At 47.5% G+C, this 18,258-nt stretch overlaps 1 protein-coding gene across 4 annotated transcripts; it reads left to right on the plus strand.

The window, feature by feature from the left end:
* Positions 1-258: 258 nt before the first annotated feature.
* MUC20 (mucin 20, cell surface associated) lies at positions 259-11,923 on the plus strand. Of its 4 annotated transcripts, none has more exons than XM_081862155.1 (5): positions 259-391; positions 2,452-5,895; positions 7,513-7,587; positions 7,896-7,981; positions 10,970-11,923. In XM_081862155.1, exons 1-5 carry the CDS (start codon positions 322-324, stop codon positions 11,036-11,038), a joined length of 3,744 nt encoding a protein of 1,247 aa, XP_081718281.1. In that variant the 5' UTR covers positions 259-321; the 3' UTR covers positions 11,039-11,923. The 4 variants fall into 4 exon arrangements, with proteins under 4 accessions (XP_081718281.1, XP_081718280.1, XP_081718282.1 ...); XM_081862154.1 differs by having other exon boundaries at positions 270-391; positions 2,446-5,895; XM_081862156.1 differs by having other exon boundaries at positions 270-391; positions 2,446-5,895; positions 7,525-7,587.
* Positions 11,924-18,258: the final 6,335 nt, after the last annotated feature.

Here is an 18,258-nt window from a genome sequence, read left to right on the forward strand (position 1 = left end):
ACAGGGACCCCTAAGGATCATCCAGTCCAGCCCCCTGCTGAAAAACCTCCAATGAAGGAGAGTCCCCCACTTTCCATGGGTGTCCGTTCCACTCTCAAACAGCTCTTACAGTAAGAAAGCTATTCAAAGGCTTTGGAGCGAAAAAAAGGGAGCAGGTTTTCGGCACTCCACCCTCCAACTGTCTTTCAAACCAGGAAATCATGCCAAGGAAGTAAACCAACAGCAAGGATTTCTATAAGCACCACTTGTGGCCTTACAACACCCAGAGCGGACCGGGCTGCTGGTCCCAGATTGGAAGGGCAAGGAAGAAGCACTGCCGGAATGGGCTGCTATCATTTCCCTGTGGCGCCCCTTTTATTATTGTGTCTTCTCTGCTGCACCTGGACCCATGGTGAGTGACTGCTGCCAAGTCTCACCGACTAATGCATAGCAACGTGTTGGGAGGGGGGGAAAGAAAGCTGGCTTTGGAGGAAACCCGGGGTTCCAGAATCAGCCAATTCCTTGCCTTGGTTCATACGTGAATCAGCTGTTAATAACCCTTGGCCAAAGAAAGCAAAAACCGTAGGAATGGAAACGTGTGTTTTTGTGGCTCGTGTAAAAACATGGGCGCAGAATTACTCAAGATCAGCAAAAAACTAGGGAGCTTGTCCATTGTACCACGAGGAGTAGCTCATAACTTTCAGCTAGAAGGGGCATGAAATGCTTCTGCAGTGACAGCAACGCAGCATGGAGTAAAATAGGCAGAGAAGAAACCAGTTTGCAACAGAACCATCTTCCTGGCTCAGTTCTGTCTGTGCCATATTTTACTTCCACTGTGCCATGGTTCCTACGGATTTTAGCCACTTTGGGAACTGAATAGCACCAGAGTTGTATTTTTTCCCCCTTTTCCTGGGAGCTGTTGAAATACGCTGGAGTGTTGTAACAGGCAAAGCCCCAGGGTACTTTGGACCCTGCGCAATGTAGAAACTGCTCCTTCTGCTTTCTCTTATTGGCATGGATTCTAAGGCTTGCCTCTAAGGCTTGCTTCAGGAATCTCTTTTGAACAGTTGGGTGCATGTCAATTTTGTATCGGTTTCTTCTCTAGTTGTTCTCTGGCGAGGAGGGAAGGCATGCAAATTGAGGGTCAGCCACTGGAAGCCCCGGGGCCAAATCTGCCCCCACCTGAGGTGTCCACTTGTCCACCTGTTGCACAGCTGCCAATGCAAAGACAAGTGTGGTGTGTGCGGATGGAGCAGTGGATGACACCAGGATTCGCTAGAAATCCAAGAAGGATAACCCAGGTGTAGACCGTGGGCTCTCTTACCATCCCTTCCTAATAGCGGCCCTCGCATTCAGCTGGTTGCTGACCTTAAAGGTAAAGGGACCCCTGACCATTAGGTCCAGTCATGGCCGACTCTGGGGTTGCAGCGCTCATCTCGCTTTATTGGCTGAGGGAACCGGCGTACAGCTTCCGGGTCATGTGGCCAGCATGACTAAGCAGCTTCTGGCGAACCAGAGCAGCGCACGGAAACGCCGTTTACCTTCCCGCCGGAGCAGTACCTATTTATCTACTTGCACTTGACGTGCTTTCAAACTGCTAGGTTGGCAGGAGCAGGGACCGAGCAACGGGAGCTCACCCCGTTGCGGGGATTCGAACCGCTGACCTTCTGATCGGCAAGTCCTAGGCTCTGTGGTTTAACTCACAGCGCCACCCGCATCCCTGGTTGCTGACCTTGGGATCCAGCAAATGGCCTAAGAACAATAGTAGCTGTAGCACAACTGAACTAAGAACATAGGGGCCTTCTTTATATTAAGAGAGCAATTGATCCATGAGACTCAATACTGTCTACACTGGCTGGCAGTGGCTCTCCAGGTTGCAGATTGGGATCCCTCGGAGATCTTCCTGGGGACACCAGGGATTGATCTTGGGACCTCCTGAATGCAAAGCAGATGCTCCAACCCTGAGCTGCACTCGCTCCCAAGCTATGCTAGCATAAATCTTTATTATTAGCATTAAACAAGTCAGTACACAACCATGAGCGTTTCATAGGAAGTACTGTACACAAACAGCTGTCTACTCAGAAGCAGCTCACAGTTTAAGGCAGACAAACGGGGAGAAACTGAGGGATTGATGATTCTGAGGATTAGCCAAAGGCCATGCAGGGAAATGTGGGTTTTAAGGAGAGTTTTGAAGGAAGGGAGAGAGGTGCTAAACTACAGGGGAGCCCAGTGAGAGACACAAAGGGATGTTTATAATCCATGATATTTTCAGAAGAAAACAATCTTTTTTAAAAAGGTTGCTGAGCTGGGGTGCAAACTGTGTGAAGGATGTTGCCATATCCCATCTCAGAATTTTTGTCTGTCTAGCCAAGTATGGAATTCTAAAAGAAATTTTCAGTTTCTGGAGAAGGTGAGCTCTTTCTGTGCCACAGTGCAGAACTCGATCTCACTTCTCTTCCTCCTCAGGTGCAGCCACAGTTCACTCTGCCTTCACAACGAGCTCCATTCTCACCTCCACACCACAGACAAATGCATCAGAGAAATCCACCGAACCATTGCTAAGCAGTTCCACCACACACCCCTCAACAACAGGGACTGCCCCAGGTCCTGACCCATCCTCCTCTTCAGGTAAAAGCGCTGTTCAGATCACAGCTGAGGAGACCACCACTGCTATTTCAGAAGGGTCTGTCAGCCCTGCAGAAGAAACCACCCATTCCCAAGCAAAAATGTCCACAGAAGAATTACCAGTCCCCTCACCAGCTGTACCCACACCTGGAAGCTATTCTACCAATACTAGGCCACCCAGGTTCACCCTGGTAACTTTCCATTCCACCTTCGCAGGTGAAGGCTCTCCTACCATCAGCACTACGGCCAAAGTCACTTCCAATTCTGTTGCTCCTACCATATCACAAATCACAACCAGCCCCAGTCTCACTACTACAGAACCAAAGGCAAGCTCAGCAACTCAGTCCACCACTGTCCCATTGCTAAGCACACTGCCAACCACGGATGTCACCACAGTAGCTGACTCCTCCACCTCCATCAGCACTGCAGTAGAAGACAGTAGCTCAACGCTGGCGGTATCCTACAGCATAGAAGAAGCCACATTTGCAGAAGGAACCACCATCCCAAAAACAGTTAATCCTTCTTCTTATCCTGGTGGAACGAGTGTTGAGCCTACACCTTTTATCCAAAGAAGTGCAGTCACTCCAACAGAATCACTAGCTAAGACCACAGATGAAAGTACCACCACTACTGGCACAATACCAGAAAAGACCACGTCAACAGGCCTCTCTTCCACCACCCCATCAACTGAAATCACAGGTCAAAGAGCGAGGTCCAGTAGCACTGAGCCTCAGCCAACACTCAGCCAACAACCAACAATGTTCCTCTTCTCTTCACTGCATGATTCGACAGCTATCACTGGCACTTCAGAAGCTGGAATCACGGATTCTACTACTTTGGAAGAAGAAACAAGCCCTACAGTCCTATCTTCAGCCTCTCGAGACAAAGCCACGCCCATCACAGGATCTGTTGCTACTTTGCATACCATGACCACAGCCAAAAGCTTTGCCACCCCCAACACTGGAGCAGAAAGATCCATGCATGCGTCTGTCTCTTCCACAGAACATCCACCAATCTTCAGCACCAGTGTAGAAGTCACCTCCACAGCCCTTTCACCCACACTCTCGACTGTTTCCCCTCCACCCACATTCCCTTCTGCAGCCCTGCAGCCCCACACCAACTCACCTCGGACAGTTGCCGCTGGCCGTTCAACATCTGGAATGGCCACCCGCCCTGGTGCTTTAGGTGATGTGGCTAGCAGCCCTACACCTGAAATCCCAGAAGCCACCAGCACTATGATAGTAGAAACTAGCTCAAGATCCCAATCGCTAGCTCCTCAAGACATAACCACATTCAAAACCACAAAGCGTAGAGAACTGACTTCAGCGGAGGACATCACCACTGCTTTTTCAGAAGTGACCATCAGCCCTGCGGAAGAAACCGCCACTCCAACAACAGTTCATCCTTCATCCTATCCTGGTGAAACGAGCATTGATCCTACATCTTTTATCCAAAGAAGCGCAGTCACTCTAACAGAATCACTAGCTAAGACCACGGATGAAAGTACCACCACTGCTGGCACACTGCCAGAAGAGACCACGTCAACAGGACTCTCTTCCACCACCCCATCAACTGAAATCACAGGTCAAACAGTGAGGTCCAGGAGCACTGTTCCAGAAGTAACACTCAGCCAAAAACCAGCCAAAAACCAACCAATGTTCATCAGCATTGCAGTAGAAGACAATAGGTCAACACTGCTGGCATCCCACAGTCGAGAAAAGGCCACATCTGCAGAAGAAACCTCCACCCCAACAACAGCTCCTTCTTCCCATCCTGGTGAAACCACCTCTGAGCTCACAACTTTTATCCAAAGTTATCAAGCCACTTCGACAGCACTCCTCTCCCCATCGCTAGCTGCAACCAAGGGTGAAGGTAGCATCCCTGTTGTCACATCGCCAAAACAGACCACATCAACCACAACTGAGCTCACAACCACAACTGGAAGCTCCCTTGCCCTCACCTCAGGACCACAGATGACCTTCACAACTACCTCCAGAGGTGAAGCTTTATCTACCACCAGTCAAACTGCCAGGGTCACTTCAACACTTGCTTCTTCCACCATTTCACTGCTCCAAACCACAACAAGCAGCCCCAGTCTCACTACTACAGCACCAAAGGCAAGCTCAGCAGCCCAACCCACCACCTCATTGCTAAGCACATTGCCAGCCACTGCAGCTGAGCCCTCCACATCCGAAACTACTGTGACTGCCACAAGGCTCAACACTTTGTCAGTCTCCAGTCCGTCTTCCTCTCCAAGTAAATCCACAGCTCAGCTCACAACTGTTGCAGCACACAGTTCTCTCTCACCAAGTGAAACGACAGCTGAAACTGGCACTCCAGCAGCTGTGACTTTCAGCACGACAGAAGAGATCACCACCTCCATTAGCAGTGCAGTAGAAGACAATAGCTCAACGCTGCCAGTATCCTACGGCACAGAAGAAGCCACATTTGCAGAAGGAACCACCATCACAAAAACAGTTCATCCTTCTTATCCTGGTGAAACGAGCGTTGATCCTACATCTTTTATCCAAAGAAGTGCAGTCACTCCAACAGAATCACTAGCTAAGACCACGGATGAAAGTACCACCACTGCTGGTACACCGCCAGAAGAGACCACATCAACAGGCCTCTCTTCCACCACCCCATCAACTGAAATCACAGGTCAAACAGCGAGGTCCAGTAGCACTGTTCCAGACGTAACACTCAGCCAACAACCAACTATGTTCATCAGCACTGCAGTAGAAGACAATAGGTCAACACTGCTGGCATCCCACAGTCCAGAAAAAGCCACATTTGCAGAAGGAACCTCCACCCCAACAACAGCTCCTTCTTCCCATCCTGGTGAAACCACCTCTGAGCTCACAACTTTTGTCCAAAGTTACCAAGCCACTTCGACAGCACTTCTGTCCCCATCACTAGCTGCAACCAAGGGTGAAGGTGGTCTCCCTGTTGTCACATCGCCAAAACAGACCACATCAACCACAACTGAGCTCACAACCACAACTGGAAGCTCCCCTGCCCTCACCTCAGGCCCACAGATGACCTTCGCAACCACCTCCAGAGGTGAAGCTTCATCTACCACCAGTAAAACTGCCAAGGTCACTTCAACAGTTGCTTCTTCCACCATTTCACTGCTCAAAACCACTGCAGCACCAAAGATAAATTCCAGAGCGAAACCCACCGCCTCACGGCAAGCTACTACACTAACTACAAATGTCACAAGGACAACTGGTACCACCACATCGTCAACAAAGGTGACCAAAATTATTAAGGTTCCAATTTCAGCACCAGGTAAGCATACTGACTTTGACATTCATCTGAACAGGGAAGACTCACACAAGCAGGGGGGCCGACTTGAATACAATATTGGGGGGCAGTTAAGTTCTGCCCAACAGAATTGATCACATGATGTGGCTCACACACACCATTTGAATGGCAGTGGCTGTCAACCCTTGGGAGGGGAAGCCCCCTCAAACATTTGGGGTGTGTGTGAAGGGAATTCGGCCCCTGGGAGTTGGCTCGTAGGCACACAAGTACATGCATTTTGAGCTAAGTGGCAGAGCTGGAAGGAATGCAAGTATCTGTAGGCTGAGATAACTGCCCTGAGATCATATATACGCTGCGGTATATAAATTTAACAAACAAACAAACAAATAAGGCTGGCGTTATCCTAACCCTAAGAAGTGGGATAATTGAACATTCACCTTGCACAGAACATAAACAGAGGTCAGACGACAGCTGGTTTTTATCAAAATTGATATTATTATTATTATTGTTATTATTATTATTTCTCTTTTTTACCAAGCTACTTATAATATATTAACAAACACATAGGTAAAGGTAAAGGTACCCCTGCCCGTACGGGCCAGTTGTGTCCGACTCTGGGGTTGCGTGCCCATCTCGCTTAAGAGGCCGGGGGCCAGCGCTGTCCGAAGACACTTCCGGGTCACGTGGCCAGAGTGATAAGCTGCATCTGGTGAGCCAGCACAGCACACGGAAACGCCGTTTACCTTCCCGCTGGTAAGCGGTCCCTATTTATCTACTTGCACCCGGAGGTGCTTTCGAACTGCTAGGTTGGCAGGCGCTGGGACCGAGCAACGGGAGCGCACCCCGCCGCGAGGATTCGAACCGCCGACCTGACGATTGGCAAGTCCTAGGTGCTGAGGATTTACCCACAGCGCCACCTGCGTCCCTAACAAACACATACATCATCATTATTATTATTATTATTATTATTATTATTATTATTATTTCTCTTTTTTACCAAGGTGAGTAACTCAAAAGAGGGATGCGTGTGGCGCTGTGGGTTAAACCACAGAGCCTAGGACTTGCAGATCAGAAGGTTGGTGGTTCGAATCCCCACGACGGAGTGAGCTCCCGTTGCTCCGTCCCTGCTCCTGCCCACCTAGCAGTTCGAAAGCACGTCAAAGTGCAAGTAGATAAATAGGTACCGCTCTGGCGGGAAGGTAAACGGCATTTCCGTGTGCTGCTCTGGCATTGAGTTCGCCAGAAGCGGCTTAGTCCTGCTGGCCACATGACCCGGAAGCTGTACGCCGGCTCCCTCGGCCAGTAAAGTGAGATGAGCGCCGCAACCCCAGAGTCGGCCACGACTAGACCTAATGGTCAGGGGTCCCTTTACCTTTTTAAGTAACTCAAAGTAACTTATAATATATTAACAAACACATACATTATTATTATTATTATTATTATTATTATTATTATTAGTTCTGCATGGGAGGGAGTCTCACAACTGGGGCAGTACCACAGAGAAGGGTCTACTCATGCTCCCCACAAGCAGCCCCTCTCCCTAGTCTCAGGGCCTGGGCTGGTTGAGGGGGCCAACTTATGTGGGAGGGGCTGGATCTTTTGCAAGGAAAGAGCTGACTTGTGTTCTTGTGGCTCCTTCAGCTCCTTCCGCAGCTCCAGGTGGAACCAAGAGGCCCCCGCCAAGGCCTTCCTGCCCTTCTCTACCTCCAAATACAGGTAAGCTCTTGTCATCCAGGGACTGAAGCATCCTGTGTCGCTCTTTCTAAATCTCACCTGACTCTGCAATTTCTCTTCCTGCTTCCTTGCCCTGATGGGACGTGGGGCAGTTAAATGCCTCCCGTCGTGAAAAGCAGGATATAAATGTCTTAAATAAGTAAAGCAATTAAATGACAGGCGTTTATACAAAGACACATGATGTGAAGAAAAAGTTTTTCTTCCTGTCTGCTAATTCTGGGGCTTGTGGCTGAACTTGTGCAGAAAAGGAACAAATGTGGTTTGTGTGTGATTTTCTCCTCTGCTGGCAGGTGGGACTCAGGTCATCTTGTCAATGGGCTTGACCACTTCCCTGAATATCTCTGACCCCACAACCCAAGAGATGGTTTTGAACAAGGTGAGGGTTCATTATTATCGTACGGTCCTCCAGGCAACTTCTGATTTAACATGGAGCGATGATTTTAAGGGCTTGGTAACCACAATATCAGCTCTGTTTGGATCAGTCATCATTCCTTCTCTTAGTAATAATGTGATAATGTTTTCTGAAAGCATCGCCCTTGAACCAGTGCCACTAACTGGACTCATACACTTCAGCCCCGACTGGGCTAGGCAAGCTGGGTAGCACTTCCAGAGACCACCTTCTGCACAGGAACAGGTCAAAGTGCTGTGGACTCACAGCTTAGAGTTGTGAGCACTGGATTCACTCCAACGCAGCACAGCAGAGTATAGCAGAGTATAAACGACTCGGAGAGCAGCTCTGTAGAATATCTTCTTTATTCTATCTACAACTATAATACACAACTATACACAGAGCTAAATGAGGTCTAAGCATAAATGAATGCTGCACTGAGTGTCTGCAGCTGCTCTTAGCAGCAACCTTATCTCTACACACGATCTCTAACACTCAGTCTCTCTCTCTCCAACACACTGACTGACTCACTCACTCACTCACTCTTTGATGTGGTGCTGGAGCAGAATAAGTAGAGAGCAGAACACTGCCCCTCCTCTCTGGAGAATCAGCAGAGATCATCAGGAGATTCTTGGATATGGGAGGGGTGAAATCTCCTCAATTTTAAGGGCTTGGTAACCATAATATCAGCTCTGTTTGGATCAGTCATCATTCCTTCTCTTGGTAATAATGTGATAATGTTTTCTGAAAGATTTAGTCTGAATCTGAGTGGCCAATGGCCACTGACTTTGTAGGGCTTTTTATTGCCATTATTATTATTAAACAGTCTCAAAATATCTGTTGGATGTAAGCAGTTTTGAAGTAAGGGATCACATCCAAGCCAAAAGATTACAGAATGTATTCTTCTTTCTTTGGCGATCACTTGTAGCCGAGTAAGATTGTCTTCCATGAACACGGTCTTAATAGTGAGTCCGTAAGTGACTGTGGAGGCCAATTCTGGATCCACACGTCCTTCCATAGGGGGACATAGGTTTCCAGGTGGGAATTGATCATGGTGTGGATTTGCCAAGCGTGCCTTCCTCTTAGGACGTTTCTCCTTTGCATCCTGAGTTCGAAGGTCTTCAAAGCCCATGACACCTTTGGTAAAGGCTGTTCTCCAACTGGAGCGCTCGCAGGCCAGTGTTTCTCAGTTATTGGTGTTTATACTACAGTTTTTTAGATTTGTCCTGTGAGAGTCTTTAAACCTCTTTTGTTGACCACCAGCATTCCACTTTCTGTTTTTAAGTTTGGAATAGAGCAGTTGCTTTGGAAGGTGATAATCAGGCAACTGAACAACATGACCAGTCCAACGAAGTTGAAGTTGAAGAACCGTTGCTTCGACGCTGGTGATCAGAGAGAGGGGCTCGCAGTATTAACACCCCAACAGAGCTTGCTTTGCCATTAGTGACAGTTTTGGATCCATCACAGAGCAAGCAGGTTGCTTTTTCTCCAGCTTCCAGCTCTGTTTGCGTACCACTCTGGCTATTGCCCTCTTACCTAGCAGTTGGCTGAGCAGGGTAGAGAAAAGGACCACTCATTAGCCTGGCAGAAGCCATCACTTAGGACTCAGCTACATGAGTCAAAAAAACATTTTGGATGCATTAAAGGTAAAAAGGTAAAGGTACCCCTGACCATTAGGTCCAGTTGTGACCGACTCTGGGGTTGCGGCGCTCATCTCACTCTATGGGCCGAGGGAGCCGGCGTTTGTCCGCAGACAGCTTCCGGGTCATGTGGCCAGCATGACTAAGCTGCTTCTGGCGGACCAGAGCAGCACACGGAAACGCCGTTTACCTTCCCGCTGGAGCGGTACCTATTTATCTACTTGCACTTTGACGTTCTTTCAAACTGCTAGGTTGGCAGGAGCAGGAAACGAGCAACAGGAGCTCACCCCGTCACGGGGATTCGAACCGCCGACCTTCTGATCTGCAAGTCCTAGGCTCTGTGGTTTAACCCACAGCGCCACCCCCGTCCCTTGGATGCATTATAAACACGCAAAACCAGATGGCACCAGAGAGCAAATAAATTTTCTATGTGTTTTTTACATAGCGTTTTTTCCCCTTTTGTTGCAATGATTAAATTTCTGACTTATTTATAGCATTTTTTTTCCTGCATGAAGATCAGCTCTTAGTTGAAGCTCTCTCAATTTAGCCAATTCTTTTGGGACGCTGATGAGGACACGTAAGTGGCCAGCTAAGGTTGTTGTCTTACAAAGAAATTTGTCTGACCCATTCAGTAAGCTCCTCTGTTAGATTGTAACCTCCCTGCGTATAGGATCCCAATAACTGGAAAGAATTCAGGGCCTCATCCAGACTGAACCCCACCCCACCCTGAACTCACCATGTCATCTTTAAATGCTGATACAGTGGTACCTTGGGTTAAGTACTTAATACGTTTCGGAGGTTCGTTCTTAACCTGAAACTGTTCTTAACCTGAAGCACCACTTTAGCTAAAGGGGCCTCCTGCTGCTGCCGCACCGCCGGAGCACGATTTCTGTTCTCATCCTGAAGCAAAGTTCTTAACCTGAAGCACTATTTCTGGGTTAGCGGAGTCTGTAACCTGAAGCATATGTAACCCGAAGCGTATGTAACCTGAGGTACCACTGTACAGTAGTACCTCTGGTTGTGAATGGGATCCATTCATGAGGCCAGTTCGCAACATGAAAAGAGCGCAACCCGCAGCAGCACGTCTGTGCACGTGCGGGTCACGATTCAGTGCTTCTGCGCATGTGCATGACGTTATTTTGTGCATCTGTGCATGCGTGAGCGGCGAAACCCGGAAGTAACCCTTTCCGGTACTTCCGGTTCACCGCGGGACGTAACCTGAAAGAACGTAACATGAAGCAAACGTAACATGAGGTATGACTGTATCCTTAACATGAATTCATATATCTTCTTCATTTCCCCATCCCCACCCCTGTGTTTGTCCTTTCCTCTCCAGCTGAGTCACGACTTGAGAGCCAACTTCCCCTGCGCTGCCTTCAGTGTGAAATGGATAGAGCAGATGTAGTAAAGCTCTAAAGGACTCACGGCAGCCGCTGGCTGATCAGAAATGAAGGCAGAACGAGACCCACGAAAGGAGAAGGAGAGATTCTGTAGCAGCTGAGCTCCAGTTCTGACACAAGAGCGTGAACTGATTCTGTTTTTCCATCACATGCAAATGGATATCTCTAAGTGCAGACCCCTTGATTGCAAAGTTTGCTCCTTATGCTTATCTGCAAATGGACTAGAGGGTTGGCATAGCACTGCGGTGAAGAGACTGAGCTACGTACCCGGAAGGTCGTTGGCTCAAATTTCACTCCTGCCATGAATTCACCAGGGGTCCTGAGGCAAGCCCCTTATCTTTAATGTACTGGTTGTTTTGGGTGCTATGTTGTGCCGGTCCTTCAGAAACAACCACACCCCTGTCTCTAATTGGCTAGATCCTTTTTCTTAAATGGCTAGATCTCGAATCGACTAGATCCCTTCTCTTAAATGTCAGTCACTGCTGTGACTCTTTCCATTGGCCAAAATGCTGAAATGTGAGGGAAAGCTACCATATTTTCCGCTCTATAAGACGCACCAGACCACAAGACGCACCTAGTTTTTGGAGGAGGAAAACAAGAAAAAAAATATTCTGAATCTCAGAAGCCAGAACAGCAAGAGGGATCGCTGTGCAGTGAAAGCAGCGATCCCTCTTGCTGTTCTGGCTTCTGGGATAGCTGCGCAGCCTGCATTCGCTCCATAAGATGCACACACATTTCCCCTTTTTAGGAGGAAAAAAGAGAGTCTTATAGAGCAAAAAATACAGTAGTTTCTGGCGAAACTAACAAGGAAAATAGCACCTGCACATGTTGCCTCACACATCAGATGCCAGAATCTTACTTTTAACAAAAAAATAAAAATAAAAAGTGCACATTTTTTTGTTTGAGAATTTGGGAGCGGTGCAGATTTTGAAAGGCATTTCAGCCCCGCATTTCAGGGACTGCAAATTAGGTAGTTTCGCGTGGAAATTCAAACTGAATCGAACTCGTCCCTCAACCCTAGAAGCCATCAAAGGGAGACGCTTTTGTGACAATTGCAGGTGTGGACCAGCTGACCCACCCAAGAGTCGCCTCAGGAGGACTACAAAGAGCTCAATGTCCCATCTGGTAATTTCTTCCTTATTAGAAATCCTTCTAACACCTCAGGCCATTAGTGTCCTGCTCAACGCTTCAGGAGTTTGCTAACTCTGTGACGCCACCGCAAGTATCCAGTTCATTAATTTGGAAAGCTGTTTGGAGGGCTTGAAGGCAATCCTCCGCTCCTGTGCCCCCCCTCGCCAAATGCCAGGTTGCATAACAGTTTAGTCACCTATTAACTCTTTAATCAGCTTGGTAAAATCAAACTAATAAACCTTTGTGCAGCTGAATTTGGTTAAATGTCACCTTGGAGGAAAGTCAAATTCTTTCTGGTGGCAGCTCCAGATTTCGAAAAGAAGCTCAGGGAAGATATCTGAGAGAGGCTTCCCAAACTGAATCAGTGAGCATCATCACAGAAGGTCCTCAACTCATGGGATGCCTATGGTTTTCCATGGGGAAGAGGCAGGGGCATATTTGCATGGGATATATTTTCCATAGGGAAACTCACATGCTTGCGGGCTGTGGACCTAGATTCATTGTCCCAATCAACAGCTATGGGGTCTTTTCCACCCCATACATTTCCAAGCACAATTCAAAGTGTTGGTGCTGACCTTTAAAGCCCTAAACAGCCTGGGCCTTGTATACCTGAAGGAGCATCTCCACCCCCAGCGCTCAGCCCGGACACTCAGGTCCAGCTCTGAGGGCCTTCTGGCATTAACCTCACTGCAAGATGTGAAGCTACAGTGAACCAGGCAGAGGGCCTTCTTGGTAGTGGCACCCACCCTGTGGAACGCCCTCCCATCAGATGGCAAGAAGATGAGTAATTATATAACATTTAGGAAACATCTGAAGGCAGCCGTTTTTAAGATTTGCTGTTACGTTTTTCTATATGATGGAAGCTGCCCAGAGTAGCTGGAGAAACCTAGTCAGATGGGCAGGGTACAAATAATAAAATCATCATCATCATCATCATCATCATCATCATCATCATCATCATCATTTATTCAGTTCTTTCATGAACCAATTTTGGAAAGCCACATTCTATCAAAGAGAGCAAAAGAGGCACATTTATCTGTTGCTGTTTTAAAATGACATATTGGTTATGAATTGCATTCAGGTGCATTTTCCTGTTGTAAGTTGTTATGAATCTCCACCCCACTTAGAATATGACAAACAAATCAACCAATCTGGCGCTAGGTGAAAATAAATTGGAGACTAGCATTTAACCGATGAAGGTGTCCCCTAGTAAGAATCTTCTCTGCCATCCTTCAGGAGAATTCTCCCAGCCTTCTGGTCTGGCTCTAAAACATGCACACTGCTGGTCCAGCTCCGAGGGCCTTCTGGTGGTTGCCTCCCTGTGAGAAGTGAGGTTACAGGGAACCAGGCAGAGGGCCTTCTCGGTGGTGGCACCCACCCTGTGGAACACCCTCCCAGCAGATGTCAAGGAAATAAATAACTATCTGACTCTTAGAAGACATCTGAAGGCAGCCCTGTTTAGGGAAGATTTTTGTGATTGATGTTTTATCATGTTTTTAATATACTGTTGGGGGCCACCCAGAGTGACTGGGCAAACCCAGCCAGATGGGCGGGGTATAAATAATATTTATACATACGTACATACATACATACCCCGCCCACCTGGCTGGGTTTCCCCAGCCACTCTGGGTGGCTTCCAACAGAATATTAAACTACAATAGTCTATTAAACATTAAACATTAAAAGCTTCCCTAAACGGGGCTGCCTTCAGATGTCTTCTAAAAGTCTGGTAGTTGTTTTTCTCTTTTCAATATTTTAATGTTGTATTTTAATCTGGTTTTTAAGTTGTATTCATTCAACTTGATTTTATTATTGTTTGTTAGCCACCCTGAGCCCGGCCTTGGCTGAGGAGGGCGGGGTATAAATAAAAATTATTGTTGTTATTATTATTATTTGACGTCTGGTGGGAGGGCGTTCCACAGGGCGGGTGCCACTACCGAGAAGGCCCTCTGCCTGGTTCCCTGTAACTTGGCTTCTCGCAGCAATTCACCTCCTCCAGAAGCCTGTTTGGCTGCTCAGGTTGCTGATTCACTTCATCCAGGAGCCTGATTGGCTGCTCCTGCAAGCCAATCAGGTCGCTGATTCACTTCCGCCTGGAGCTGGATCGGGTGGCTCCTGCGGACCAATCAGACTGCTGCATTCTGGATCCTATTGTTCTAGGATTCAGCTCAGCACATAACAATTTCCTTTTTTTAAAAAATAGTATTTATTCAAATTTTAAAGATTACAAAGAGAAAAAAAAGAAAAAGGGAAAAGGAAAAGACATAAAAAATACAAAAAATTAAAAAAAACAGATCCAACCTTTACATAGCTTTCTTTCCTTTGCTTATTTCCTTGACCTCCTCACACCTCCCTTTTTTGTATTCTAGTTCAATTAGATGTTTCAGCAAATCCTTTCCAGCTTTGTTTTTATCCCAATAATTTATCATGATATACTGTAATTCTCGTCTTTCACCAATTAAAAAATCAATTTTAACCTAATCCTTTATAGCATTTCTGCTAAAACCACATTACTTCATTCCAACAACCTTCTAACATTCCTTAATTTTGCAATGTTTCTGTAGATAAACTTTAATTTTTTTCCAATCTTCTTCCACCAACTCTTCACCTTGGTCTCGGATTCAGCACATAACAATTTCCATCGATCTAAACCTTGCAAGATTCTTTTGATAGCAGCGAGGTGCTGCTGTGACGTTTGCCCTGCTCACAAGGTGTGCCTGTTATCAGTGATGCACCCTTTTACTGGCTGGTGACATAATGCCCTCTCTTTCCCTTGGCAAGACGCGGCCAAGGCGTTTGTTCCAGCTGAGCGGAGAGCCCTTAATGACCCACGGTCTGTGACCTCATCAGCAGAGTTAATGGGCCGTGTGAGCACTGGCAGAATTAGCATGTTTACATCTCCGAAGCTCCTCAAGTGTGACCAGAGGGCCATTGAACATTCCTCACCCTCTTGGAGTGGGCGATGCTTGCAAGCAGGAGCGGCTGGCAGCTGGCATGCATGCCAAGCTGCGTCTTCCCGGACCCCCTTCTGCGTTGTGGGGATTCTTGAGGGTCCCGCAGCAAAATGCGACACCTGTTTTAGCTGTTTGGAAACCACATCCCGGGGAGTTATCGGCAGAGGTGCGCCAAGGGTCCCTTGGCAAGGAGCTGTATCTGCACACACACACACACACACACACACACACACACACACACACACAGAAAATCACTTTACCCCACTAGCCAAATTAGAAATTACTGCATTTTACAAGACCCAAGTACTTGAAGCATCCTGAGTTAGGGTAAGAGGAGGAGGAAGGGAGGAAAAATTGCACGCCTTTGTGATGTGGTGTTAGGAGGATGAGAAGCTTCTGCATTTGACTTTTCCATAATAGTGGGGTACACATATGTGTCATACAACCCAGAGTCCGATTTTAGTGCCCCTGACTGGGGCACTGGTTTTGCCAACCCCTAGCTTGCCATTGACAGGAGGGACGCAGGTGGTGCTGTGGGTTAAACCACAGAGCCTAGGACTTGCCAATCAGAAGGTCGGCAGTTTGAATCCCCACGACGGGTAAGCTCCTGTTACTCGGTACCTGCTCCTGCCAACCTAGCAGTTTGAAAGCACGTCAAAGTGCAAGTAGATAAATAGGTACCGCTCTGGCGGGAAGGTAAACGGCGTTTCCGTGTGCTGCTCTGGTTCACCAGAAGCAGCTTAGTCATGCTGGCCACATGACCCAGAAGCTGTACGCTGGCTCCCTCAGCCAATAAAGCGAGATGAGCGCCAAGGTTGAGGTACAATCATTTAAAATCCGTAAAACGTTTTGGAAAGCTAAGATTATTAAAACAGAAGGTATATATAAAAGGCTGTAAGAAGCGAAAAGAAGGGTTAGGAGCATTAAACGGATGTGGAAGATCATAAAATGTTAGTATATATAAGGCTATAGCTATCAATTTACAAAGCACTCCAATATGAGTGTTTATTAAATCTAGTTTGTGGCGCATGTCATCAGCCATTTGAACATTGCTGAGCAGAACCTGGCAACACTGTAAGTTGTAGCAGGGTTGGTATCTCAAAGCAACAAGGAGGTATAGAATTGTCCTGTGCACCGTGGGTACTGATGGAGTAGTGGGGAGATGAGGCAAATATGGATGTCTCTATAATATAGGCACTGGAGAAGCACATCCTCTATTGTTTCTGTTTGTCCGGAATCACAGGGGCCTTGTCTCTCCGAGTAAACTGGGGAATAAGAAATATTTAGGGGGAGCACCCAATTTGGTCCTCGCTCGGGGAGCCATGTTACCAAAGTCTGCCCCTGCTCACGGGTTCCCTAAGAATGCAGGAAGAGCCTGGATCAGGGCCAAAGGGTGTTCCTGAATGATCCAACATCCCATTTCGCACCATGGCCAACCCCACGTCTCTGGGAAGGCCCCCACAAGTGGGGCAAAAGAAGCGAAGAAGAGCCCGGCTTCTGGATGAAACCAAAAGTCCAGCTCAACTGTCCCGTTTCAACCGGGACATCCCAGAATTACAAAAGCCGCCCATTATAATAATATAATAATTTATTATTTCTATGCCGCCCATCTGGCTGGGTTACAACTACGGCAAGCTTTTTTTTCCTCCACCTTTACATCAGGTGAGATTATTGCTGCATCGGGACTATATCCTTCCTGGATAGCTCCGTTGGTTAGAGTGTGGTGCTGATAACGCCAAGGTTGCAGGTTGCAGCTGCATATTATTGCACTGGAGGGGGTTGCGCTAGATGATCCTCAGGGTACCTGCCAGGACTACCATTCTGTGATTCCATGGCTTGCATATAAGGCAGCTTCCTTTGTTCATCTGACACTTGACACACAAGCCAGCCTGAAGAATCCCAAAGTGACACCTGTCTGTGATGGAAGGCTCCAGAACCAACGAGGGATGTGTTTGCACTTCTAGGTGCTTATGGACCATGAGCAGACTGACTTCTCTGTCACAATCCTGCAGGATCAGGCCAGTGGCCCACCTAGTCCAGCACCCTGTTCTCACAGTGGCCAATCCGAGCACAAGAACTCTTTCCTTCTCGTGGTCTGCAGCATTGCTGCCTCTATGCATTCCTGAAAGGATTATATTTGCACCAACTTCATGATAGTTTTTTTTCTCCATGAGATTATGAGGCTTCCAAGTCCTTCTCGAGAGGCAAATTGATGTTATATCAGCAGGCATTAACCCACGCATGTTGAGGCACTTAGAAATCCATGCGGAGAGAAGGAAATGTGCCATGCCAATTCCCAAGATGCCAGCTCTGCCACAGGCTTGTCAATAGACTCACATGTGCTCAGATGTGGCCCATTGCTCTGGCCGAGAAACTGACCTGCCAGGTCAGGATGAGGCCTTGATCCTTCTACAACACCTGCCATCCATTCATCTCCCGTATGAGACACGACACTCCACCAAGGCAGACTCCCCAGATCCACAGAAACTTCTGCAGAAACTTACTCGATTAGAGTCTTTGATGTGGGTCTAACTTTAAGCTGCTGTTTTGTATTTTCCCAAGAAACAGTCTAGGTGTGCTACTGTTGTTGTTTATTGTAGTTTAAATCATGTTCATTACGTGTGAGAAAGAGCTGGACCATAAAGAAGGCTGATCGCCAAAGAATTGATGCTTTTGAATTCTGGTGCTGGAGGAGACTCTTGAGAGTCCCATGGACTGCAAGAAGATCAAACCTCTCCATTCTGAAGGAAACCAGCCCTGAGTGCTCACTGGAAGGACAGATCGTGAAGCTGAGGCTCCAATACTTGAAGATGGCAGAGGACGAGATGGTGGGACAGTGTTCTCGAAGCTACCAGCATGAGTCTGACCAAACTGCGGGAGGCAGTGGAAGACAGGAGGGCCTGGCGTGCTCTGGTCCAGGGGGTCACGAAGAGTTGGACACGATTAAATGACTAAACAACGTGTGAGAAAATAATAAAATAATGTGTTTTTCTTAAAAAAAACCAAGATGCTAGCTGAAGACACTATTTGGGCATTACTCAGACACCTCGCCAAATTAAAGAGGTGCTCCTGCTCCCCCATTTCCCAGGGGCTTGTTGCGAAGAGCAATTGCGTTTCAGCCCTCTGACTTCATTTTACAT

Source organism: Podarcis erhardii (genome assembly GCF_964252035.2).
Source record: "Podarcis erhardii genome assembly, chromosome: 5".
Taxonomy (NCBI): Eukaryota; Metazoa; Chordata; class Lepidosauria; order Squamata; family Lacertidae; genus Podarcis; species Podarcis erhardii.

Excerpts from the sequence above, each read along its gene's own strand:
- MUC20 (XM_081862154.1), top strand. The coding sequence starts at position 322 with ATGGGCTGCTATCATTTCCCTGTGGCGCCCCTTTTATTATTGTGTCTT. Across the intron at positions 5,896-7,512 it reads GGTTCCAATTTCAGCACCAG|CTCCTTCCGCAGCTCCAGGT; the intron begins GTAAGCATACTG and ends TGGCTCCTTCAG. Across the intron at positions 7,982-10,969 it reads AAGAGATGGTTTTGAACAAG|CTGAGTCACGACTTGAGAGC; the intron begins GTGAGGGTTCAT and ends TTTCCTCTCCAG.